The sequence below is a fragment of the Larus michahellis genome, chromosome 2, assembly GCF_964199755.1.
Source record: "Larus michahellis chromosome 2, bLarMic1.1, whole genome shotgun sequence".
NCBI classification, from domain to species: Eukaryota; Metazoa; Chordata; class Aves; order Charadriiformes; family Laridae; genus Larus; species Larus michahellis.
The window spans coordinates 112,035,416-112,061,909 of NC_133897.1; the positions used below are offsets into that span (position 1 = coordinate 112,035,416).

The following is a 26,494-nucleotide window of genomic DNA, read 5'->3' on the forward strand; positions in this document are numbered from 1 at the left end:
AAAAGCTTAATTTCTTCTGGTAGGATTCTTTTTATTAGCTTAATTAGATAAGGGCAATGAGCAGGGAAGGTTGCGTTTCCAGTCTGCTTATTCCTGTGTGCCTGGGCTTTGTTGCAATATCACATATTACTCTGTAAAAACATCTTTAAGTGTAATAGAAAAATCCTTAGAAATTTGATTTTAAGCGTTAATTTCGTTTAAAAAAAATTAAAAATCTAAAAGAAAACACTGTATTTGGAGTATTTTCCTTCACTTTGAACTTGCTTTAGTGTTATTAGATTTCTCTTACTAACAAATGTTAGTTTAAAATATTGTTATGATCTGAATTAGACTTTTTTTGTCTTGCTTTTGGCGGACTTGATTCACCTTTATATAATAATTTTTAAATGAATTTAAAAGAAAAAGCCTTTTTTTTTTTTTTTAATCTTAACAATACAAGGTAAAACCTCCAAACAGTTCCCCCTCCCAGCTCTAACTGTCATAACAAGTATTTGGTAAAAAGCAATGTTCATAAGTAAAATTGGAGATTAGAGAAGACAATGTATTGGAAATATGTAGAAGAATTGTCAGAGAAAGGGTTATGTTTACACTAAGCATTTTATCTAAAAATATTAACTGGTTATGGCAAACAGTCATGCTGTCACTCCTTGTTAAGGCTATTTTTAGCTTTTATGGTTAAAATAGACATTTCTTTTATCTGTAAGTATAGCTTTGAGGTTTCTGCAGTGCTATGCTTTCTTTTGGCCTGAAGCCAAAGTTGATGTATGGTAGCACAGAGAGCGCATATGCACATGCGTAGATGGTGCATAGGGTAGCATTGAGAGTTGGGTTTGGGGTTTGTTGGGTTTTTTCCCTTTTCTTTCGCTAAGCTGGTCAGCAAAGCATGACGTTTTTCAGCAAAGTTGGTTTTCTGATCTGGCAGACCACATTGCAACACAAGCACTACGGTGTTAGCGGAGCGTATGTGGAGAGGTGAGTATGACACCCACTCACCCCCCTGGTTTGGTGAGTAATAGTTACTCCTTAAAAGCAGTGTTCTCTGAAACGGGGTCATTGCGGTTTGTCTGACACTTGCTCACGGTCGCAATTCTTACAGAAGACTCCCCTCTTTTGTGTGGTTTCTCATTCGTGTAAGTCAACATTTTGATATCGCTGCCTGTTTGGTAGTTTACGTGAGAACACACAGCTTAATGAAGTATAGTATGACTAGATAAAGGAGAAAACCAATCCGTGCAAAAGGGTAAATGAGAAGAAAATAAAAAACTCTGCTATCACTCTGAACTCCAGAATTCACATATATAAATTGTTCATCGGCATTTGAAATACTGAATGTTTGACTCCCTGGAGGTAGTTGAGTACGTGCTCTTTCAAACCAATTTGACTGAAGATCTTTAACTCCTTCAAGAGTATTGATGACTGTGCTTATTTAGTTAAAGAAATTGAGGCTTATCTTTGCAATACAATGATATATTTCTTTTATTCTTACATTTCTTAAACTTTTGGGGAGCTCCAAAATAAAAGAACAAGGAAAAAAGATTCTCTGATGGAATCAAATGAACGTCTCTCTGATTTTAGGGAGATTACTTTTGAGTAACTAGTTTCATGGCTGGTCAGGAATGTTTTTGCTATTCCAAAGCAGCAGTTCCTATGGAAGTCCAGCAGAATTTAGTGTTTCTTCTATAATAGACCTTTTGACTGTTACATTGCCTTTTTAAAATTCTATTTCTTTTTATTCCCTCCAGGAAAATGGTTTCGCTTGTTAGAGAACTATCTTAAGAAACAACCTTTTTTTCATTTTGTTTTGTCTAGAAAGTGCCAGGTAATTTCTTTTTGAGCTATAATATGAAATGTCATGCGGTGTGTGTTACAAAAGGTATTCCCAAAAGGGTGTGTGTATAATGGTAGAGTTTGTAAAATGTTAAAATTTTTAAGGATATTAAAAATAATTAGGGATCCTTAATTAAATTAAGGATCAAAATTTAAAGCCACAATGTCTAAAATCATTAAAACCTTGCCATTTTTCTGATTTCTTAAACTTCAAGACCTTCATTCTCTAGAGCGTGGACTGGTAGGTATAATTACATTGGTATAACAAGGCAAAGGGATGATGCTGTCAGAATTTATTTCCTGTGAAGTTTAGAACAATCTGATAGTCTAATCTTAGTAGCTATTTTCTCTGGCTACCTGTGCTACTTACACTTAAATAAATCACTCTTATGTCTTGCTTTATATTCTCAGAGAAAAGCATTTTTCTGTGTTGCATTGCACCCAGCTGATAAGCCTAACCCTTAGCCTCAGGCATGTACTTTTCTTCATTTTTCCTTCCCTTAGTTTATAGGGAACAAAAGTGGTAGGGAAAACTGGATGATTAGAGGCATTTCCAGCTGAGTTTAAGCCTGTGTGCATGACATACAGAAATATAATTCAGACATGCACAGCACTTACCATCCAAAGCTTTGAAAATGGGTCAATATCCTCATATAAATGGTAAATCTGTTACAGGAGAGGAGAATTGGCCAGTGTGAGGTTTCACGAGAAACCAGCAATTAGGAAAACCCCACAGGACCCCTACACTTCCTACATTTGAAATTGGCTCGAGTACTGGATGGAAGAGGTCACGTCTGTGTTTTACAATGCGATTAGGAAGGACAGTTTAGCTTATTTTGCTGGGGAATTTGGGGGTTTAAAGATGAGACTAAATTTAGAATTTGAATTCTTTGGCTGTTTTGTATTAAGAAAATTGCGGAGGCAACTATAGTCTGATTTAGGAGGTGCTGTAACACCACTTACCCAGATATTATAAACTCTGAATCGTAGTTGATATTTTACAAAAAAAGTGTCATGTTTTCAAAATCAAGAAACTCAATGCAATATGAATGTAACAGCTTGACTTTCTTTTTCCAGGTAGGGATCCCATGCTGTCGCTTAAAGGATGATAATGTGGCTAGAAAGACAGGGTAATATTGCAGCATTATTTTAATTTCCAAAGCATGAGAAGTCCGAAGGGATTTATACTCCCTGTACTCCTGAGCTCAGCTCTGTTCTTTGTAAGCCATCAAGGAAGCTTTGAGGAGCTTGTTGTGAATCCTTGATCCAGGGATGAATTGTGTAGGACCGTGTTAGAGCTGTCCTACAGTGGTCTTACGGGTGAGACAGGTCACTCTGCCCTGTTGTTGCCCCTTCCCCTTGCTACCATTTTACCTCCGATATGCATCTTTACATATCTTGCTTTTCCTTGGGCTGAGGATGGGAATGTGGCTTGTACCGGAGCTGACTTTAGCACATCCATTAACAAGGTCTCAGCACAGGAGAAACTCAAGATTGGATTGGCTCTTTTAGTTTATGTGATACTCAAGGTTCCCAAGCATTGCGAAATACACTGAATAGTACAAAGGTTTTCACAATAGATTTCGAGGCAGTAAGTCTAGTTAATTGGTATGCATTTACCTTCTTTTTAAAAAAAAAAACAAACCAAACACCAGACTTCAGCCTTTTTTTTGTTCCCAAGTACCCGTGCAGCTTACGTCGATGTTAAGTGTTGGAATTAACCCCTCTCCATCAATGGTTGGGTATTTGGTAACTTGGCTGCTATCTAAGCAGCTAAATGAATTATCTAGATAATATCTCTGCTCTATGAGAAGGCCAAGTGCTGAGCATTGTAGAAAATCTGGCTCTGTGATACAGGTTTATCCAGAGTGCCAGTTAAGAATGCTTTGGTTTTGGTTCTTTTTTTAATCTCAGCATAAAATGCATGTGATTTTTTTTTTTTTTTTGTTTTTTAAATAGCATAACACTTCTGAACTGTGACTGTAAGCAAATCTTTGTTATCATTGCTGTACTAGAATACATGGATATCGTCATTACTGGCAGAAAGCAATAAAACAATGCTCAGCAATTCGTAATCCAGGAACACGGCTATCCCATTAAGGATAATAAACTGTCACGGTTCAGCACTTTGACGGCTTTGGGAGCTGGCAGGTGCTAGATTATCTTGTGCTAAGGTACTTCATGCCTGAGGTTATAAACTGTATGTTTTATATATCAATAACTTCTAACTGTGATGGAGGTATGTTTTAATATGGAGTTCTTGTGGGGGGATTTCACTGTTCGGAAGGAACAATGGAGGAAATAGAGAACTGTGAATGTCATTTCATAAATGGATTCTCTGGGGTATTGCAGCCCAAAGACTAGGTGGTGAGCTTTCTGCTGAGGCTTGGCCACACGCTCTATTTGCTCCTTGGTTTAGGTTAAGTCAGTCTTCCATGCTGTGATCGCGTCTGAATTTCAGACCTAAAAAATAATGTCAGACTTACATCTTCTTATGTGTAGATAACTTGTCAACAGTGCCTACTGGTGCTTTCTTGCATTATTCTAGCAAATGCCAGTCTTTCCAACGAGGCCATTGCGAGAGCTCAAAGGTAGTTGTGCAGTAACTCCCTTTGCTCATTACTAAAATATTTCATGTTCACTTAGGCATTCAGTCTTGGAGGAGTATTTGTTTGAATGCCACTGATCCAAAAGCCTGTATCCAATGTTGCTGCTTATTGGGAAGAGGATGTTGAGGAATATTCATAAAATTAGGAGTTTTGCAGAGGCTTTGTCAGCCTGCAGTATTATGTTTGTATGACATAGACGGAGATCATACATGACCCAAATGAATAGCTGTCTGGCACATTAGTAACTTCTTGGACTGTCATGATAGTCCATGTGAAAAGTAATGTATTTCATTATCACATCATGTCCTTAATGTCAACCTCATGTTTCCTTGCAAACCTGACTAACAAAACTGTCAGTAAGGGTCTTTAATTTTTCAGCTTTTTGTTCACAGGCCGTATCTTTGAATTACTATTAGTTTCTTTGGGAAATAAGTAATTTATAGATGTCTGCCTTGGTATGGCTGAGCGCACTTCCACAAGATAGTGGAGGTAGCTGTGCATGGTTTGTCTTTGGTGCCTAAGTAATACATGCCAGAATCCCATAGACATCTTAAAAGTTTCTCCTTCGGTATGGATGAAAAAGACAACCTTCTTATTGGTGGTTATTTGACTTCCCATAAATATTCAGTACGTTTAAAACTAACAGCGTTAAATTTGTGTTGCTTTGTGTGTAGTTAATGAAGACTTCAGTCACTAGAAAGCAGCAGCATATGTCAGCCACCTTCTGTGGTGCATCCCTTGAAAAAGGACCTGTTGTGTGGTAATATTTGGGCTCGTTTCTTGACATCATTGAGTTTAGGCATGAAATATATTGGAATTTCAACAATTGGGCTGACAAGTCTCGTAGGAGTCAGAAGGACATATTTTTCCAGGAATGGAAGAAGATGAATTTTAGGAAAGCTACAGTTAAACCAGAAGAGGTGTCATGTTCCCAACTCTGTGTGAACTTGTTCGGGTACTTCATCTGTCTCTAAAGTTAATCATCTGTGAAATGCTTGAAATGCATGTATATCTCTGACAAATACGGTGAAACCAGCCTAACTCTTGTAAAGTCTGTTGGGAGACGCTGCTAGAAAGCTTATAAGACATACATGCAAATGCAAAACTTCAACTGATCAAGAATTCATATTTAAAAGAATAGCTTTCATTGTACAGGTATTTTGTTTGCTCGGCTTTTGTAGTTGTTAATTTTGGGGAAAATAGGTGTGAGAAAGTTCTTGACTCACAGGAGAAGAAATGGTTTACATTGCAGCAGGTGTTTACTCACTTTAATTTTTGTATTAATTAAATGTAGCTGGCAACTGTAGTGGTTTAAATGAAATCTGTGTGGGAAGGCTGAGAAGTTAATGCAAACTGACTTTTTGAGTAGATTAGTTGAATTGTGTAGATACTTTGAATAAAAGCGGCATTGATTTTGCATTGCTTCATGACTACCATAAATTGTACTGAATCAAAGCTACTGTAAGCATTATTATCTTTCTTCTATAGCTTGTCTTACAGACCATAGGCATGTGTGCAGTATCAGCCAAATTTAAACCAGTCACACACGAATTCTCAGGATCAGAGCTACTGAACTAGTTTCACTCGCCTTTATAGGAATTTTCCTTGAGCTGGTCACCTCTCTCTCTCTCACTACAAAATATTTTGCTGTAGTTAACCTGATGCTTTTGTGTCATCTAGATAAAGCTTTATGCAAAGGATGATATGGCAAACAGTGATTTCTGTCTCTTACCCAGTTTGACCCCGTTGGAGTTTCTGTGGCCTGGTTATGTTTTCGGTAGTCAACTAAAGTCTTTGCTCCTTCTGTTGGCTTACTCAGGGAATTCACCTGATTTGCTTTCTGTTTCTATATACAACTGTATATATGTTTAACTTTCATTTCATAATTTTTTAAAAAGAGAGACAACAAAAACTTTGGACCTGACTGTATTTAGTAAAGCCAGCAATACTGAAGGGTTAGATGTGCTGAAAAGAATAATAATCGATATGGTTGGATAGGCGTAGTGTCAATGATTCTGATGTAGTAATACTACCTGTCATTTTATCAGATTAATTCTGGATTGAAACTTTTCTTTAAAAAATTACCTCTTAGGTGTAAAAACATTAGTCTGAAGAGTAATAGCAGATTTATGACATTGGTGTACATGAGCAGGGAACTAGAACATAGATTTGTGACATGGTCTGATTTTGTGTCTTAAGATAAAAAAACATGTATTCTCCTGATATTTCCAAATAGCGTTTCCATAGTCATTGGGGCCTTCACAATCTTATTTTTGATGTACCTAATTTTGAAGCCGCTAAGAGTTTCAATGAAGTTTTTGTGCAAATTTTCTGTGATGATAAAATGATTCTAAAAAGATCAAGGTGAGATACTGTGCCTAAAATTCTAAGTAGATAGGATATTTTAAGAAAATTTTCAGATAGTTTTAAGCCTACAGTAGGGAAATGTAACAACATACCCATTCTGCCTATTTGTTTCAGCAAATATATTCCAACCTTAGAATTCTTAATGTTGTTGCCATCTCTGCCATTTGCTTAAATGGGATCAGGATAACATGACCTGTATTTAAAAGCATGATACGAAGAGAGGTGTATTTAAGAACTTTCAAATGACTTTCACCATCTATGTTACTTAATTATTGCACCTAACTTTACTGGAGCTTCAGCTATTACTGGAGTCTCCACAGTTAAATCAGGGAATTTAATTTTGTTTTTCTCTGGGGATGAATTGTCACTTTGGTGAAATTCCTTCAGGTTGGATAAATTCCTTAATAACAGAGTAATAATTTGTCTTAATCTTGGGGATTATAATGTATGAACAAAAACTAGACGGAAAATGAGGTTTTTGTTTCAATGTTTTAATGCAGCAGATAAAATGTAAGTTGGAACTGATACAATGGAATAAATTCTGCTTTCATTTATGCTAATAAATGATATTTCTCCTTAGATAATATCTATAGTGAAACCTGAACAACCAAAACCATGTTTATAATTATCAGAACCTTTGAATAAATTGAAGAGTTATATTACACTTGAGCCTTAATAAACTTACAGGTAAATTCCTGCTACTTTATTAGAGGCAATTGAGTCCAACAACATTTAACTGCTTAAATTTTTACATATTCACTTTGGGGGACCAAAATAAAACCCCAGAAAGCTAGCATCCCCTTTGTATGTTTTAGGCTTCTTCTGTGTCTTTGATCAGGAGTTCTTCTACTGAATCTCTTTAATGTATACCTGAAGAGTAAAAGGAATTCAGTAAATAGGTCTCTCTACCCACTTCGTGCATTCAAAGACTCATGGATATAAAATGATTTTGAAAAAGATCTCCCTTGAATACGGTAGAAAAATTTTCCTAACTCTGAATATATCTAAAACAGAATTAATCTTGTTAAAAGGGTGTATTTAATTTCCTTTCATATTTATTTTCTGTTAGACCTGACATACTCTGGTTTATTTTTTTTGCTTTGCTTTTATTCCTGCTTTGTCTTAAATAGCAAGGCTCATTATATTGCAGAAAGCAGTATCTCATTATTTCAGTAGCAAACCAACATGGCCCAGAAGTTAAACAATCCTGTATCTTATATCTATATTCTTTGGAAATGAGATTAATTGGAAATATTCTCAATACTTGCTGCTTATCTGGAAGCACTTGGAAGTTTTTTCAGTGTTCTCATTTGACAGTCTGTTGCAACTTGCTCTAATTTAGCAAAGGTCGTATTTAAATTTAGCAATGTCCCCAGCTGTTAAAACCTGGGTAATGCTGGCCTGTTTCCACTGGGGAATGCCGTGGTAAAAACTACATTAGTATAGCCGAGGTATGCAGTGACAGCAATGCATCTTATAGCAACCTATTTAGACGTACTCTTCCATGAGGTACTCTTGAGAGGAGTTAATAACCAAAAAGTGTACTTTGGTTTATCCTAACCCCGTTATTTGTTCACCTTTCCTAAAAGGTCTTTTTCAGTTCCAGAATTGGATACTTGAAGAAACAGCAAATTATTTTGTTACAAATGGAAATGATAACCAGGGCAATAGCTTGCTCCCTCTGTCATCTAGCTGGAGAGGAACAGTTGGGTTTACATAAAACTTTAACGTGCCTGTCTTTTCGACTGTGTTGCACAATTTTAGCACAAAACCTTGTGCGTGTTTGTGTGTCTTCTCCTAATGCGCCATAGAAAATTTGAGATACGTAACTCCTGACTTCAAGGGTGTCTATGGATATGTTTGTGCTGTGTGTTATGATTCCAGAAGCAGAGCGTGGAGCTCCTGGCAGGCTAATTTAAAGTCAGCAGCAGGACAGGTTAGTCTTTGCAGATTGACTAAGTGCTGCCTCATACTGGGGGTGGTGGCAGAGTTGGTGGCGGAGAGGAGCTCTGCCCTAGGGAGTGCCATGGCAAATGCCAGCTCCGGGCTCTCAGCACTCTTACTGTAAGAGAGAGGGATTCTCCTTCATAGAGTGTCTTGGAGATCTGCTGGCAAGAAGTGGGAGCACTTAAAAATAGTAATTGTAGTATAAATTGTTACTAAAAAAAATGTATTCGAATTCATAAAAGGCAGTGCAGTAGTAATGCAAATATTGTTGTGACTGGTTGCCATATCTGAGGTCCCTGTGGGAAAGTTCAAAGTTTGTTGACTCACCTTAGAAGCTGGAGCTTCACGGCGTCTTTAATCCCAATTTAGGGATACAAACCCTGTGAGTGGCTTTTGGAGGAAGGGAGAACTTTAGGGAGGGACAGGCGTTTGAGCTGAAAAAAAGCCCTTTGCTGCTATAAGTACAAGCCTGTCCTTAGGCTTTGTTGCTTTGTTTAAAAATTGAAGCAAAGCCTAGGAAGGGGATGAAAGCTCAGACAGTGCCCTATTGTCCGTGCGGTGAGTGGGGGGAATGGCATGTGGATTCTGCTTTCCTCATCTGCGCTTCAGCTAGAGTCAGAGAGGTATATACGTTGAGGGGAAAATAAGGACTCTTCTCTGAAAAAAAAAAAAAAAGAAAAAAAAAGATAAGTGAAGTACTTAAGAGTAATTCCACTCGAGTTGAGACTTTTGCAAGTCTCAAACATGTTTGCTTCCTATACAGAGGCTGTAGATTTGACGAGTTTTTGAGAATGTTAAATTGTCAGTGTTATTTGGAAAAATGTAATTTGTGTCGTATAAAAACCTAAAACCCTAATGAACCCCTTTCCAAGAGGCATGCCCTAATGTGTTGGAAGAAGGTATACGGAATGGAAAGTTCCATGCAGTATTTGTGTATGAAAATAGTCTGAATGGTTTGGGGTTCGTTTTTACTGTGTGTGTAAAAGGAGTGTGAGGATACTGTTTTTACATCGTGTTTGAAGTCAAAGTGTTCCAGCAACTTTATCGCAACTTCTTGTAAAAAGAACAGTACAATACGAGTCCATACTGGTGTAGGAATTGAAAGAATACTCACTCACGGTGAGACAAAATTCCCCTTTCATTAATGATTTAAGCACAGCAGAGTATGAGTTCAGTCTGTGGGAAATGTTTTGGTGGTTTTTTTTTTTTTTTTTGGTCTGAAGCCATGACTTTCAAAAGAACTTGGTGAGAAGGTGTAAAGCATAATAATGCAGACTTCCTTGTTTATTTTTTTTAAGTTATTTAGCCACTGATTGATTTGCAAAGATCAGGTCCTTTGCCAAAATTTCAATCAATCAGGAAAAAATGAGTTCTAAAATTCCAGGTGCGGAACTGATTTTATTTTATTTTTGCATCTGAATCAAGCAAACATCATTTATCCTTAGTGCTGGCGCTTATTTCAGCATCGTGCACTTGTTTTGGTGTGTCAGTGTACAACTCTGGTTTAAAAGAGCCTTGCTAAGTCCCTTCTTACCCTTGTTTTTCCAACTGTACTTCAGTTTTCACATATAATTGAAAACTATGCCAGTGCTTGTCACTTGTTAGGTGCCAGAAGTATTTATTTTGCGTGAAATTAGCAAACAGTGCAGTTTAGAACCAGTGACTTCTTTGTGAATAATCGGTGCCTTTTTAAAAAAGAAAAAGTGATAGTCCCTGATTATCCAACTCAAACCCCCGCATATTTATCAATTCATCCATTCAGCTGTGAAAAGCTTTTCCTTTTTTGTTTGTATTTGATTTGTATTACAGGCAAAGTGACAGCACTCATGCATTTAAGCTGCAATGAGGTGACTGTTTAACCTTCTATATTATGTTTCTAGTTATATAGACATAGAAGTTTTATTTGTGTGAAGTTGCATTAGTAGCTTTGTCCATGTGAAGAAGCGTTGACGATGCTGTGACTTTTGTTTGATATTCGTATGGCACTTGTGTGGTTTTACAGGATCCTTGGTAAACCAGTAATACTGAAAGCACTGAATGTTTTCAGTTTTAATGCAAGTGAAAGCAAAGTTTCTCTGTTAAGATGTTTGCTGCTTTGTCTTTCAGCAAGGAGAACCTGTGATACTGACAGACACTGAATAAATACGGTTTTGATCACAACTCCTAAATAAGGAGCTGAGAGACTGAAATATAGGTCTGAATTGGTGCCGTTGCAGGCTTGGGTGTTTTGTCATCTTTGCATGTATTATGAAATCTGTTCATAATACGTAAAAATGCACAAACCATATTACTGAACTGCAAAAGCCCCACTGCCGACACATCAAAGCAAGCAGCAGCTGTCAGCCAGTTTTAGCCACAGTGCTTTTTGAATGCCTTAATCCTTTTCCCAAACAGAAGGAAGCAGAGAGAGTGCACTTTCTTTATACACACACCCCCTATTTTATTTTTTTTTTTTGAAGTGTTGGTGTAGCAAAATCCAAAAAGCTGTCTTCAGCAGCCATCGCTGTATGGCACAAGACATTATTTTCTTTGCATCTAATTTGGACATTTCAGCCCTCCTCATGTATGCTAAGGTCTTTCAAATTTAGTTTTTATTAAAGTTAGAAATTACTCACATTGTGCTTACTCCCAAGTGTTTAAAATATCAAAGTGATTATTCAATTGTACTTCATTTTCATTTTAGGTGTACTTCAAATTGGAATTAACCTGGTGTTCTTTGTTCCCTTTCAGTTGCTGAAGGGGTATATGTTTAGCTTGCATGCAGAACCTGGGTTACAGAAAACATACACATCTACCAGTAGAATATATTTTATTTTGTGAAATTTTCAGATTTAGTTTTTTTTATAGCAAGTTTTACAGGATGGTTATTACAAAATAGCTTCTCTAAGAGGCAAGCCAGATATGCTGCAAATGTAAGTTTGATCTGTTACAGCTGTTCTTAAGGTCTGTGTGCTGCAGTGTCCTGTCTCCAAAGTGGGTCATGGCAGAAGTCTGGGGAAGGGTATGAGAACTGAGCAAGCACACAGCGACGCTTCCCTGGTGTTCTTTGCTGTTTTGCTAGCATTTCCCAAGTCAGAAGCTGTTCTTTGAACTAAATGAATCGAGACAACTTTTTCTGCATTAATTTGCCTAATCACTTTTCTTAACTGCATTTTAAGAATATTTTCCAAATACGTATAACCACGTTTCAAGAGAATAGCATAGGAAAATTGTTTATATTGAATCATATTATCAAAATTTTTGGAAATAAATTGTAAAAGTGTGGGGTTTTATGTATTGTTTTTTATCTTTGTTTATTAGCCACTGTCTTGCAAAGTGAATTTGCACTGCAAAGTAATCTCAACAGAGGAATGAAGTATGCAAGTGTAAAGCTGTCAGACTACAGCTAGTTCATTAAATTGTCTGTCTGGATAAACTAATAGGATATCATTTTAAGTCTTTGCTAACCTCCAGCTTCTCAGATCAAAAATACTTCGCTGTGCTGAAATAAGTAAGCTGCTAGAGTCAAATTTAATGTTTTAAGAATCCATTTGTGTTGTCCTGTTTACTCAAATAGAATTTCAAAAATCTGCATTAAAAAGTGTGTTGACCAGGATAGTACTGAAAGCCAGATGAGAGAAAATGGCATTTGATGACAAGGTTTGGTATGTTTAGAAATGCTCCTGTTATTAAAGTTGCTCTAGTGCCAACTACTCCCACACTGGAGTCTGCTCATTTGTGTGACACGCTAGCCACCACACACTCAAGGAAGATCAGAGATTGCATGCAATAGCTCTAGTCCTACTTTTGTTGTCAGACAACAATCTCCCAGCAGTGACATTACCTTGTGGTTTCCTCTTGCAAGCCCATTTTGCCTTCTCTCTCCATTGATACTCATTTCCAAACTCCTCAGTTTGAAATGGCCTCTCTTTACGCTTTTCAAATGCTAGAAGCTTCAATATTACTCGTAAGAAAAATAATTAATGACAATAAAGAAAATGTGCGTTTAGCATTTTGGGATGTTCATGACAATTTTTTGCTATCTTACACTGAGTAAGAGGTTGTCTGTTTGCTTTGGTCTTGACAGAGCACAAAAAAGATGCCTTAAGTTCAATGGAAGATCAAGCCATACCTCATTACTATGAAATCCAGTTGTTGGTAGTTTCAGTAGAGTATGCGTGCCTCCACTGGCTGTCCAAGAGGCAAAGGAGTTCTTGTGGGCTGATCTCCCAGTGCACAGTGAGTTAATATTGGGATGTGCACAGCTGTGTCCAGACACCTCTCGGGTCCATGAAGAGATGCAGAAACTGAAGGACAGTTTCCAAGTGTTGTTAAATCGCAGGGAAGAGAGGCATCTCATGTTAGTTTATTTTCTTTTGATTTCTTTCTCCCTCCACCCCCTCCAAAAAAGGTCATATGCATGTAGTACAGTCTTGCAAAGTCTAATGCTATTTTGAGGTTTGTCATATTAGAAGGAAAAAGGGAAAAATAATCTAAAAAGGTCCTGCTTTGTTTTTACATTACAAACTTTTATTTCAAATTTTGAAATAAGAAAGCGGTAGGTATGTGGTATAACCTGCTCTTGCATGTTCTGGACTGCATTACTGAACTGCTACTGTAGGCATTAGAGGATCATTTTTTCTCTTTAATTTTGATGTTTATTGCCCTCTCTGTTGCTAAGTTTGTTATACAAACACGAGGAAAGGGTGTTGCTAGACTGACCTATTCATTCATGTAAACGACATTAATAAATATTTCTTTTTCACTTTTACAGGTTATTGAATCACTAGGGATTATTATATATAAAGCCCTGGACTATGGTTTGAAGGACAATGAAGAGCGGGAATTAAGTCCTCCACTGGAGCAGCTTATTGACCACATGACTAATAGCACAGAAACAGACGGGAGTAGGGATGAAGGATATGATGCTCTGGATGAAGGAGTGGAGGATGACGACGATGATGACAAAGAGGAAGTTGAGGCCATTCATTCCTATAAAGATGTCATGAAGGTACAGTAGTGGGCAGTTTATATGATATTTCACTGTTTTTAGCAATGAGTAAATCAACTCTATTTTCCATGTTATTGCCTAGTGTGATACTGGCTGTATCATTTTCTGATTACTGATTTCCCTGGTCATTCTGTAAGGTTTGCTTGCAAAAATGGCATGCAGTAGTATTTCACTATTGACATTAATCAACAGAAAATCAATGATCAACTTTATCATTGGATGTGCCATTAATATCACATTCTAATTTCTTCCATGCACTGGATAGTCAGCCTTCCAGTCTGTTGAATTACTTTGTGTACGCTTGCATACTTAATGGACTGTTTCAATTAATTCACCTTTTCATTACTGCAGTATTAGTTTAATTATTCCTTATCAGTTTCTTCCTTTGCCACCCTCCTCTACTGAAGCAGAGGACTGCTTTTATAAGAGTAGCTTATTTGTATGGAGTGAGTCAGGATACAGTATTTCATTGACGATCATTATGGTTGCATTTCTTGACCTGAGTTGTGAAATTTGGAAATACAGCTTATGAACTTTAATTGCAACAGGTTATTTAATGTTATCTGGGCTACCATGATCAGTCATTTAAAAGTATTAACCCTCTATTTTCTATAGAGTAGTCTTCAGTACAAGTTTTAGAGCCAAATGAGTTCTTAATACAGACAAAGGTATTAACAAGCATGGATTTTGACAAAATTTGTATAATTGGTTTACCTCATAAATAATATGAGAGTTTAATATAGTTTGGAAAACTGTATGCTAACTTGTGGTGGGGATTGAACCCCATATAATGCTTCTTTGTAAATGCAAGTCCTATCTAAGGACTAGAAGGTTAGTGTGTCACAGAAATTAAGAGTGTAGGGGTGGAAGCTGCGACTAGAAGAGTATCCTGGATAGCACATCAGGACACAGGCATGCAGAAACAAGATGCCACTAAAACCTGCCACTTCTGATGGACTAACAGTAAAGAGGGAAGCTCTTAGGAGACTGGAATGGAAGTAACTTTTCTTTGAGATGCTTTTGTATCCTCCTTGCATCAGAAATAATGCTGAATGCTTAATGCCTTTGTTTTTTCTCCCTCCCTCGGAGAAGCAGGGGTCAGAGGGAGGAATGAATGAAACGGCCTTTCGCTCTCCTGTGATGGGGAGGGCCTGGCTGGCTGAAGTTCTTTCCCCTTCAAGCTCCTGCCACTCCCAGCCGTGTTGAGTTGGTGCCCTCGCGGTGGGCAGGAGCGAAGGTGGCTTTGCTCTCTCCTCCCTCTGGCACTCCCCATCACCCAGTCACCTTCTCTAGAAGTGGCCAGCAGCACCCTGTTAAGCCCCTGTGGGAGTGTCTCCAAACAGCATGGTGCTACGTAGAGGACAGATGCAATATATCCTCTTTTCCCCCAGTTTGGCAAAAATATGGTGAATTGGTGGGACAATCAAAGTTGGATCATTAGAGGAAGTTTCGCTTAGTGCAGAGGTGGAAGAGACATTTGTATATGCAGAGCTGAGGGCAGTGGCTTGTAGAACTGATTATTTTGCAAGTTCTTTAATTGATTTCTGCAAACAAGAAAAGATAAGTTTGGAAAATTTCTCTGAACTCTGTCTATCACATTGGTACACATTCCTGAAATACAAAAAAGATAAGAAAATGTTTGGGCAGGTTTCAACTGTTAAGGCTCCGGAATGGCAGCTTTCTGGTTCTGATTTGTTAATCTGTATCTCTGCTACTCTGAGGTACCTGCCTATTTATATGTTTTAAAATCAGCATCTTAGATTTTTAACTTTAATCTTTTGCTATTAATTTTTTAATCATTCTGGAAATGTACCGCTTTTGTGACTTCATCTTAGTGAACTGAAGTTCAGCTGTCATTTCTAACTTTTACTCCTGTATCCCTTGGAATTCTCTTTTCTTGCTGTTGTTGCTTTTGCCTAAAGTATTTGCTGCAGCCTTAACTCTGCAGCTTTCCTTTATTCCCTGCTCTGTGTTATTCCTGTGCTGACAGTACTAGAATGGCAGCACCGTTCTGCCACATTTTTGACATCAGTGCGGATTTGTAAGATCGTTTTTTCTTGACTTCCTACCTTTTCAGGGGTAAAACCATGTTTTGCATGTGGCTTTTTCTTCTCCCCCCCCCCCCCCTTCCTAACTCTGTTGCAGGCTACACCCTTATTTACCCAGTGACTGTTTCACAACAGTAGCATGTGGTCTTGTGACCATGAGGCTCGATAATTGTAATTCCCTCCTGGCAAGACTCCCTGTGAAGCTTTCTTCTCTGCAGTTTGTAGTGAGTGCTGCAGCAGGTTTGCTTATTGAATTGAGCAACTGTTGTTCTTGCCTACCCTGCGTTTTCTAAATTGCAAGCTTGGAAAATGGTGGAGATGGGCTGTGTGCTGCTCATTGATTTTTAAGGTTTTTAACTATATAGTCTTCAGTATGGACATGATTTTGTGCTTGAAATATGATCATATGTTTCGTCCTTCTCCAGAAAGCGTCATTGTCAGGTCCAAGGCCTGTCTGTGACACTAAGACTGATTTTTTTCACCATTAATCACTAATGTGGATGAGCCTATTTTATGATTAAAACACAGAGATAGATATGATATGTGTCAGGTTTTCCTATAAAGTGAAGTAGGCCCGGTCAATCCTGAACCCTCCCTTAACCTGTAAAGAGCTGAGTAATGCGGTGGACAGCTATTCCAAAGAATTGGGAAAAGGGTAAGTTCTACATAGTACTGCCAAGATCATCATTGGCAAAGCTCCTGTTTGTAGAAGACACAGACAAGCTTTTGTGCTTCTTCTCGGTATATTTGGCTGATTTGGCTTTTGATTTCCTTGGCAGGACCAACCTGCTGCACAGACTTGAGCAACTGTTTTTAAAAATGCATCTATGAAGAGAGGAGATGTCGGTTGCCAAACACTTAACTTTTTTTAGTCTTCGATGTATTTCAGATATGGCAGCCCTAGTGCAAATGAAGGGAGAAATAGAGGCAGTATAGAGTGGCTGTTTTCAGACAGATGTTTGCCTCGTTTGGGGCCCTATTCCCTGCCCCCATCCCCAGTACGTACACACTGTGCACATATGGTACAGGAAATCCGCGCATATCGGGAGTGCAGGGTTCGCTGTGCACATATGCAAGGACAGAAGTGTACATGTACAGTAATCCCAAGGGGTCGGGATCGCATCAAGTTGACGGCACGTGTACGGCTTGGGGAGCCTTGGGTCAACAGAGGATACAGAGACGGCCTGGCGTGCTGGGTGGTGTTGGGCTTGCTAAGGGTGTGTGAAGTCCTGTCATGTGGCCCCTTTATCACGGCGTGTGGCCCTCCCTGATACTGAAATGAGATGATGCAGTTTATCAACCTCTTCCAGAGTGTGCTCAAACCCTAATTCCACTCCTAATCTTAACATTATCTCACTCCTTATCCCACAGATCTCTGCAGTCAGATATTTTAAGCCAGCACCACTTTTCTTGTTAACCTGGAGGTGCTTTCTAAGCTGCAGTTTATCAATATCTGCTTGCCTGAGCCCCAGCCCTAAACCCAATTCCAGTATTATCCTTTATTGTAGGCCAGCAGCCTCTTCTAATTTCAGATGTAAATAAAGCCACATAACCCTTTGATAGCAGGTTTTAGTCTGTGCTGGCTTTTGCTGGGCTGAACTGCCATCTTAGCTCTAGCGCTCTCATTTCTTCCAGCTTTGAACGTCATCGTGGCCAAATTGCTATTGCCAGTACTAGACTTTACCTTAGCTCTTCTTCAGATCAGAGGCGTTGTCGGTAGTATCTGCAAGTCGTGACACTAACCTTTGTCACTGCCTCTGCTACCTTTTTCTGCAGGTCTCCTAGAAGAGACATAAGGAGGTAGTGGTCTTTCTGAACTGATATCTTGCTCTTGCATATGTTCACCTTCTGTCCTGAAAGTTAACTGAGCTTTAAGAGGAACCTCATCTGTAATCGAGCCACACCTTCTTATCTCAGAGACAAATATAAGTGGATGTCCTCCAGTACTCTTGTCCCAGGCCTTACCTAACTAGTTCAGTAATAATGTTTGTTAGTTCTGACCAAAAATTAACTGTCACGCAGCTGCTGCTTCACAGAGATGAATTAGTGACCCAGGTCCCATAGCAAACAAAACTTGTACTTAGGAAATCTCCATGCTGACCTTTTAATTTGTATGAAAATTATTTTCAGAGTAGCATGTGCCATATTATGTTATCTTGCTATAACAAATGTAAACAAGATTACAGTTTGCAGTATTTTTAGTGGTAGAAATTCATGTTTGTGCCTTCCTTGTAAGCAAAAGAGGAAGAATAAATTGTTTCTGTCAACACTCCCCTCTCCCGCCCTATACTGCAGATATTTTAATTGTCACTTAATCACTGGCATGGTCTCTAAAATGGGAAACTTTTAAGTCTAGGTGACTCATATGTCTTGGTAGTTCAAGTATATGACTGACTTCTTTCAGCTGGAAGGAACTGAAATTTACAGTGGTGATATTGATCTGCTGGTGTTTTGAATACTCTAATGGTAGTACAGATCAACTATTTATGGCATGCGTAGAGTTACAGAGGAAAAGAAGAATATGTCCTGTCTCCATGCAATTACAGGTGGGATGAGAAGATCTACATTCAGATCTAAGTATTTTGGAGGCTCCCTTCTGAGTTTGAGGACATACATTGTTATTATAGAGATGGTATGGCCCCGCGTAAGTGTAATATGGGAACCTGTCAGAGAGGAACCAGAAAATGCAGTTAAAAACAAGTCTGGGTATTTTGTTTATGACAGACAGTTAAAGAGTTCATGTTACTGAAATTCGAAGGCCCATAATTTTGCCTAGTCCATGAGGTTAAAATTAGTAAGATGCAGCTTTCTGTGAGTGTAATTCTGTTTAAGGCTGGGTTGGCTTTAGCATTTTTATATGAGCCTGCAGAACAGTATTTATGCTTCGTTTCAAAACAAGCAACTTGCAGTGTACTCTGTAACTCTGTCTGAAGCTAGGGAAGATTTTGGAACCTTACCAAGATAGCAGCCAATGTCACAGATGTTGTCAGTTCATTTTATATTAAAAAGGAATGCAACAATATTGTCCATTTTTGAAAATCATTGCACTCAACAATTGATCAGCTCTCTTCTCTTGAGTCCTTTTTGTAGTGAACTCAAATGTCATATGCTAGTCTTTATTTTGGTGGATCTTCTTTTAGAAAAAGGTGATCTATGTCTCCATGTGTTTATGAGGGGAAAAAATGGCAATTACAGTGGGTTGGAACACCTCAGTTCCCTTCACTTTTGTTGTCACTATACTTGACCTTGATTTGCTGGCTTGACCAAAAATTACTCATCTTCTACCTGTGCATCTTCAGCTGTCCACACAGAACTGGTGTCTTAGACTCCTTTTGTAATGTTGTGGAACCTCCTGTCCCACCTGTTGTGGTCCCTTAAAGTACAACCATCTAGTTTTTGTACCTCTTAGGTTCTGAGAGGAACAGGTTCTCCTTCGGCTATTCCTTTTTGCAGTTTAACTCTTTGGGGACTGTAAGCTAGAAAGAAACCTAAAGATCTCCCAAAATGATTCTGTGAACGCACCCCCATATCATATTGCTACAACAGGGCACCCCCAGGTGGATACCCCTGGGAGTTTGGGCCTCTGCAGATGGACCTTCATGGTGCTGGTCTGAGCAGGTAGACAACTTGTGTTGGCGCACTCCCTGGCCACCTTTTCTACCCGTGATGCATTGACAGAACTGGGACCTCTTGAGTTCAGCAGTGAGGTCCCAAGGACCACTGCTCATCTCCCTGTGCCTAGGGGCTTAAAAACCTTCGCGTTTGGGCTCTTACCCTCCCCAAAATGCTGACCGAGAGTACACCTTTTTGTATCAACTGCACAGTGTCTTCAGACAGACACGTGGACGTTGTGAAGGTTCCAGAGAAACAGCTGCTGAGATTGGGTTAACAAAGGAATATATATAGATCTTGACTGACTAGGACCCATCCACAGGCGTTTTCTTATTTCGTCACCATTCTTTGAGCTAACTTGGAATTGTCTTAGAAATGCAGCAAATCTGCTATTTTTCTTATGCCCAAACAAGCCTTGTACATCGTGGTTATTCATTCAAACCATAGTGCGTTTCTTCTATTTGTGCTCTCACCTTGGCTGGGATCTGCGTCACCTATATTTAGTCAAAGCATCCCAAAAGTTTTTTTGCTGTTGCTGATTTTGCTTTTTTAACTCCATCAGTTCCTTCATCTGTTTTGCTGCAAGACCCCTCAAACATTTGTGCGGGCACAACTGAAGGACTGGCGGAGTAAACTGTGCTGCTGGTGGAGTTGTGAAAGGAGTCAGTATTTGAAGCTCTGGTAACTGTGCAAGCCCAGGGACCTGAGGGCAGACTGTGCAAAATAACGCAGAAGTTTCTGTCTGCATGTTTGAGCCTTTGAAATGTATAAGCAAGATCTCCATGTTGTTGGTTTTAAAATAAAATTACTTAGCAATAACAGGGGTTTGATATGAAGGGCTTTATAAACAGCTGCAGAGCAAGTGGATTTATGTTAACTGAGACCTCTGCAAGTGAAAGATAAGTAGAAGCGGAAGTAATTTTGTACTGTTCACAACATCTATTTTGAGAGGTTTTGCTTAGAACTGCATTATACCAAATGTACTTGCAAGGAAGTTGTCCCTCATGACTTTGGTCTTCCCCTCGGTCCAATTCTGTTCAGTATATTCATTAATGACTTGGATGATGGGAGAGAGTGTATCCACAGCAAGTTCGCTGATGATACCAAACTGGGTGGGGTGACTGACACTCCGGAGGGCCGTGCTGCCATCCAGCGTGACCTGGACAGGCTGGAGAGCTGGGCAGAGAAGAACCTAATGAGGTTCAACAAAAGCAAGTGCAAGGTCCTCCACCTGGGGAAGAAGAATGCTCAGCACCAGTATAGGTTAGGGGTGGACCTGCTGGGAAGTAGTTCTGAGGAGAAGGATCTGGGGGTCCTGGTAGACAGTAAATTACCCATGAGCCAACAATGTGCCCTTGTTGCCAAAAAGGCCAATGGCATCCTGGGCTGCATAGGGAAGAGTGTGGCCAGTAGGTCGAGGGAGGTCATTCTCCCCCTCTACTCTGCACTGGTGAGGCCACAACTGGAATACTGCGTCCAGTTTTGGGCTCCCAGTTCAAGAGGGACAGGGAACTACTGGAGCGGGTCCAGCGCAGGGCAACTAAGATGATTGAGGGACTGGAGCATCTCCCTTATGAGGAAAGGCTGAGAGAGCTGGGACTCTTTAGCCTGGAGAAGAAAAGGCTGAGGGGAGACCTTATTATGGCATACAAGTATCTAAAGGGTGGGTTGAAGGAGGATGGTGCCAGACTCTTTTCATTGGTTCCCAGTGACAGGACGAGGGGCAACGGGCACAAGTTAGAACATAGGAAGTTCCGTTCAAATACACGGAAAAACTTCCTTACAGTGAGGGTGACAGAGCACTGGAACAGGCTGCCCAGGGAGGTTGTGGAGTCCCCTTCTCTGGAGATTTTCAAGACTGGCCTGGATGCAGTCCTGAGTAATGTGCTCTAGGCAATCCTGCTCTAGCAGGGGAGTTGGACTAGATGATCTCTAGAGGTTCCTTCCAACTCTGAAGTTTCTGTGATTCTGTGATTAAAAAAAGAAGGGCTTTCCCCCTCCCTTTGCTTTAATTATTCTCATACAGAACAGTGGAAACATCCAGCAGCATGGCTTAGATAGATTGGAGTTTCTTATTCTAGGAGGGGAGACAAAACCAAATTGCCTTTTCTGTGGTGATTTTTACCTTCCCATTATGGCTCACAGTAATGCATCTACACCAGTTAAAACCCCCTGTACCCATAATTCACATAATTATACTGGTATAACCTGTCTAAGGTCTAAAATAGTCTGAGGAATCCAAGGAGTTGTCCAACAAAAACAGGAAGCACAGATTGGGTGTTCAGATTATTTTTATATATGGGGCGGTTAGAACACCTGAAATTTGTGTGTGGCCTTTATGCATCTAAAAGAAGCAGAGTAGGGCATAGACTTTTTTTCCCGTCTGTTTGATGCTGCAATTTTTATAAATAATTTGTACATGGGTAAAAATAAAGCTCCAGTTTTTGGTGGAGGTGGAAGGATTCTTTGGCAGTAATGGTGTCCCACAGTGCATAAGATGCAGAATTTGTCATGACAGAGCTCCAGTTTTCCCTTTAAAAATACAAATGTCTAAAACATGCAAAGCAATCTGTCAGAAATAACACATCTGGGTATGAGGTTTAATCTGAAGTATCAAAGAACCCGTGTTAGTCTGCGCTGCTAAAATAGACCCTGGAGACTGAAATAGATCAACGAGTGGTTACTTTCATAAGGTACATTTTGTTTGATCAGATTAATTTGAAATTCTAACTAATGATTGGAAATGAGGGTAATGGTTGGTCAATTAACACAGTAATGCTGTAGTGACCCATACCGAAGTAAAAAAAAAAAAAAGGGGAGAGCTGCTGCTGGTTACAAACGTGACCCATATCTTCTCTGCCCTATGGATTAACTCCAGCACTCAGCCGGGCGATGCAGAGTGACCTGTGCAAAGCTGAAGGGATCTGTCTGAGCATCTCTCCCTTCAACTATCAACCACCTCCCCTCCCCAGGTGTTGAAACTGCTACGTGCACAGAAGGCCATGGTGGATTTTTCAGATACACTGTCAGCCTGGTAAAGGCAGTAGATCTGCTCAGAAAAATTAGCCAGGACAGCAGCTTGTCTTACGTTAGGGTTTGGCAAAGGTTCATCTTGTCAGAATCTGGTTGCCACCCATGCAGACTTTGCAGTCTTGGATGTTCATGGTGATGCAGCTAGCTTTTTAGCTCTATTGACTCTTTTTGCTACTTTAGAAATGCAGGATATTTTTATACAGATTCACATGACCTCTTCTATTGTGTCTGCAAGGCACAAGAGTTCTTTTATTTCCACGTAATGCCAACATCCCATAGGGAATATCCCATGTACCTTATCAGTACTGCTTGTATTATCTACGTTATGTGACTGATACATGTTTTAGTAGACAAGTAAGTCGACAGTGGCGTGCAAAATTCCTGTACAGTTTTCTGTCTCATATAGTGTTATGTGTTGAAAGTTCCCAGTAACTGCCCTCACAGGCCGTATTCAAAACAGTAGATTAACTTGTTTCTGCAGTTTTTAAGTTATGCGTATATGGCTCTTACTTGAAATGGGCAGTATAGGTGTTCTTGTAGTTGTAACGCTCTACAGGCACAAGAGAAGCAGGATTTACAGGGCGGTGGAGAACTTCTTACTTAGGCCAACTGATTTAGCTGGGGGAAAATCTGTTAGCCCAGTCCAGGCTGAAACAAAAGGTCCAACAACAGGGTCTCCAAGTGTTTGTCCACTATAAATTTTGGAGTCTCTAATTTTTTGTGAGGTGTTAGGGCCTCACATTCCACCACCCCATTCAGCAGAGGAGTCAAGAGGAAAAGTGGCTGTGGAAGCTTTGCCTGTTCTGGTTCGTCAGGACACAAACGACTAGATTTGAGGATGCTCAGAAGTTTTTCTTACTGATAGCAGTTGTTTAAAAAAATGGTGGGTATTTCAGTTGTCAATATTGCTAGTTCAGAGTCCCTTTAAGGATGATATAATTGCATTGCCAAACAAAATGGAAGCAGCATAGATGCTACAAAATTACTCAATTCCTTATAGAGGCATATTGTACTGTAACAGCAACATGGGAAAAGTAAAGAAAAGGAGCGAGGGCCCTTTAATTAAGCCACTGTGATCTTCTTGCTTTTGAATTATTCAAAAGGGAGCCTTGGGCTGGAGGCAAAGTTTCTTTTGGTGCATTTATTTCAGTGCTGGTAACAGAATTAAAAGAAATGAAACATTTGGAGGAATGCTGTTTGAATTGACTTAAAAGTACCACTAATTTTTACAAAATAATAATCTCTCTTTTTTAGCTATGTGATTTATTTTTTTAATATGTTCTTGATTACTGTGTTCTCATGGTGCTATTTTCTGCTCCCCTTTGCTTAGTGTACTGTTGCATGCTGCATTTTAGAAAAAATATTTGTGAGATAAGGCCATTTGATACAAAAAAATAAACGGTGTATATTAGATTGTGCTGTCCCTTGAAGATCTGAATCTTAAAGTCCAAATATCGTACTTACCCAAAGATTGGCCTAAAGGTGGGGAATGTTTTGCATTTCTTAGTAAAAAGATTTTTACAGTGTGTTTCTGTTTAAAACATGTAGTTGCAACATCCTTAAATAGTATTGTGACTGAACCAATCTAAAGGGGTAGTTTTCAGAAGACTATTGTCTGCAGGATGCATGGCCCCGAGTGTATTTTAAAGGATTGATTTGTAAATATTTTTAATGAAATAACACAATGGGAAAAGCAGCATTCTTCTGGGTGGTGGCTTCAGTGCATTTCTCAGGTAGTTTCAGCTTTGCTTTACTGCATTGCTTGGGCCATACCATCCCAAAGCTTGTGCATCTGTGCAGGTGATTCTTGTGTGCCTAGTGGTGGAGAATTATTTTAGTTATTTTAATCCAGCAGCCTTGCTAATAACTCACACTAACTTGTGCCACTGAACAAAATGGTCCCATGAGATGATCTCCTTGAATTATGAAGTTTGGCAGAGCATTTGTTGAAGGGAAGGTGTAGGCTAGCCTGGATGCTATAGGAAGACAGCAGGCATGGGAATTCAGGGATTTCGTGTGGGGAGGTGAAGCAAACTGTCAGAGCTGAGTAGCAACCGTGGCTACTCGTTGTTTGGACACCCGAACTAAATCATGTAAAGAAGAAGATTTAGCCGAGGGATTGGCAAGAGCAGGGAGCTAAGGGAAGCCAGCTGCACACGAGGGCAATGCTTCATACGCTGCTCTGAGTTTGCTTTGTGTAAAGCCTGTAAAGAAGGCACTAGGAAGCTTTTTTTTTTTTTTTTTTGGAAGCCTGGTTGGATGGAAAACAGAGGAGTTTTTTTGCCTTTGCCCTGAGGAGAGAACAAAACCCTTTGTTTTATTGTTATTTATGTATTTGCATCTTGGAGAAAGAGGCTAGAAACTTTATTTTAAACACTAGAAAAACTAGGAGTTTGTTTTATTGTTATTAAGTTCATGGTGGCAAGGAAGAACAAGGTATTTAGGGTAGTTTAAGCCAAAAGAGGGATCTGTGGGTTTTTGCCTGCCTTTCTCTTGGGACAAAGCAAGCTTGGAGTTGGGACAAGAAAGTCCTAATGAGCAATTGTATTTGTTTTTCCTTTTTGGCATGCCAAGATTTCTTGATGTGAGCACTAAGATCAACACTTGCTTTAGACGAGCAAATTCGCATGAAGCCAAATCTCTTTATAAACTGGTCTCTTCTAATCAATTCGCGTTGATCAATCCACTGTATCATACTGTGTAACAAGCCCCCATATATGTATTTTATACAGTCACAGTTGCACAGGTAGATGCAAAATATCACTGTCCTCAATCCACTTTTTAAAATGGAAAGATTATAAGGTGATGTTTGAAAACGTGATGGCATTGGTGGAAGGAGAAGTGCTATAGGGTTTGTTTTTTTAAAAAAACTTTTACTTCTGTGGTAGCATGTAATATTAAGAAGCAAATGAAAAAGACGAAGTTCAGGAGAGTCTTAGTCAGCGTGATTTATGAAGTCTTTTCATGTCTGGACAGAGGAATCTTGTCACAGTAGAAATATTTTTAATGGCTCAAAGGTAAAAAAAAATGTTTTACAGGCAACACACGTGTTTGGAAATAAAAATATTCATTAAGTTTATTTTGCCTGTGTGTTTGCATTTAATTTCTTAGAAACCTATACAGAAAGTGAAGGGATTCCTGTACCTTAGCTTGATCAAGAAAGCTGGGGACAGTTTGTGTAAATCCCTTTAATGTAATTTTAAAGCCGCTTTGAACGTGACAAGTGTTTAAGTGAATTATGTTGATAGACAGGTTTCATTAATTTAAAGTGATGTCATTTGGTGTCTTAAACAGTTGTCCTTATTTTTCATTCTGGGCAGTGTAATTGGAGGTCAACACGTGGTCTGCTTTACTTTGAAAGTAACCACTGTGCTCATTTTAAGAGGGTGATGTCAGTCCTTTTCACATTTGAATGTGTTAGTGAGCAAAGAAGGGGCATTTATTGAGATTTCTTGTCCTAGAAATGGCACTTACTGCATTTGGAGCCAAGGCACTTTGCTGGGGACTTCCCAGTAAACAGTTTGGTTGCCAGAGGCACTTGGCCTCATGGTGTCACCTTCAGCAGAAATGCTGAAATCCGTCGTTACAGGAAACCTGTAAAAAAACCAAACAACTGCAAAATAGCTGCAAAAAAAATTGTACTTTTGAACCCTATGGGTTGTTTTTTTCCTTCCTACCTGGGCCTACTTTCTGTCATGAGTGGCTGAAGAAGGAGAGGGGGAGAGGGGATGTGCCTGCTCCTTCCAGGTCCTCTCCCGGTGGCCAGGGAATACATGGCACCCATCTGACCTTGGCCTGGCTCTAGGGTCAAGTGAGCAGGTAAAACAGGTCAGGCGTCTCTGTCATGTCCAGGACACTTTCTGCTGTAAAGATGAAACTCAAGAGGTTTGTAATCTCCCACTGGGTATTCCTTCTAGCTGGGTGCACGGCAGTGAACTGCTGAGGTGAGATAAATGGCAAGATAACTAGGCCACCCACCCAACTAACCTCTATTGTCTTACGTGCCTACCACAATAAAATGATTAATAATTTTCTTTACCACTCTGACAGATAACCTCTCT

At 39.4% G+C, this 26,494-nt stretch overlaps 1 protein-coding gene across 2 annotated transcripts in view; it reads left to right on the forward strand.

The window, feature by feature from the left end:
• SPIRE1 (spire type actin nucleation factor 1) overlaps window positions 1–26,494 on the forward strand; it is a 131,229-nt gene that overhangs the window by 43,721 nt on the left and 61,014 nt on the right. For both annotated transcript variants that reach the window (XM_074576589.1, XM_074576590.1), the window contains exon 3: window positions 13,504–13,740. In XM_074576589.1, the coding sequence (XP_074432690.1) occupies window positions 13,504–13,740 (237 nt within the window). The remainder of the gene's footprint in view (window positions 1–13,503; window positions 13,741–26,494) is intronic.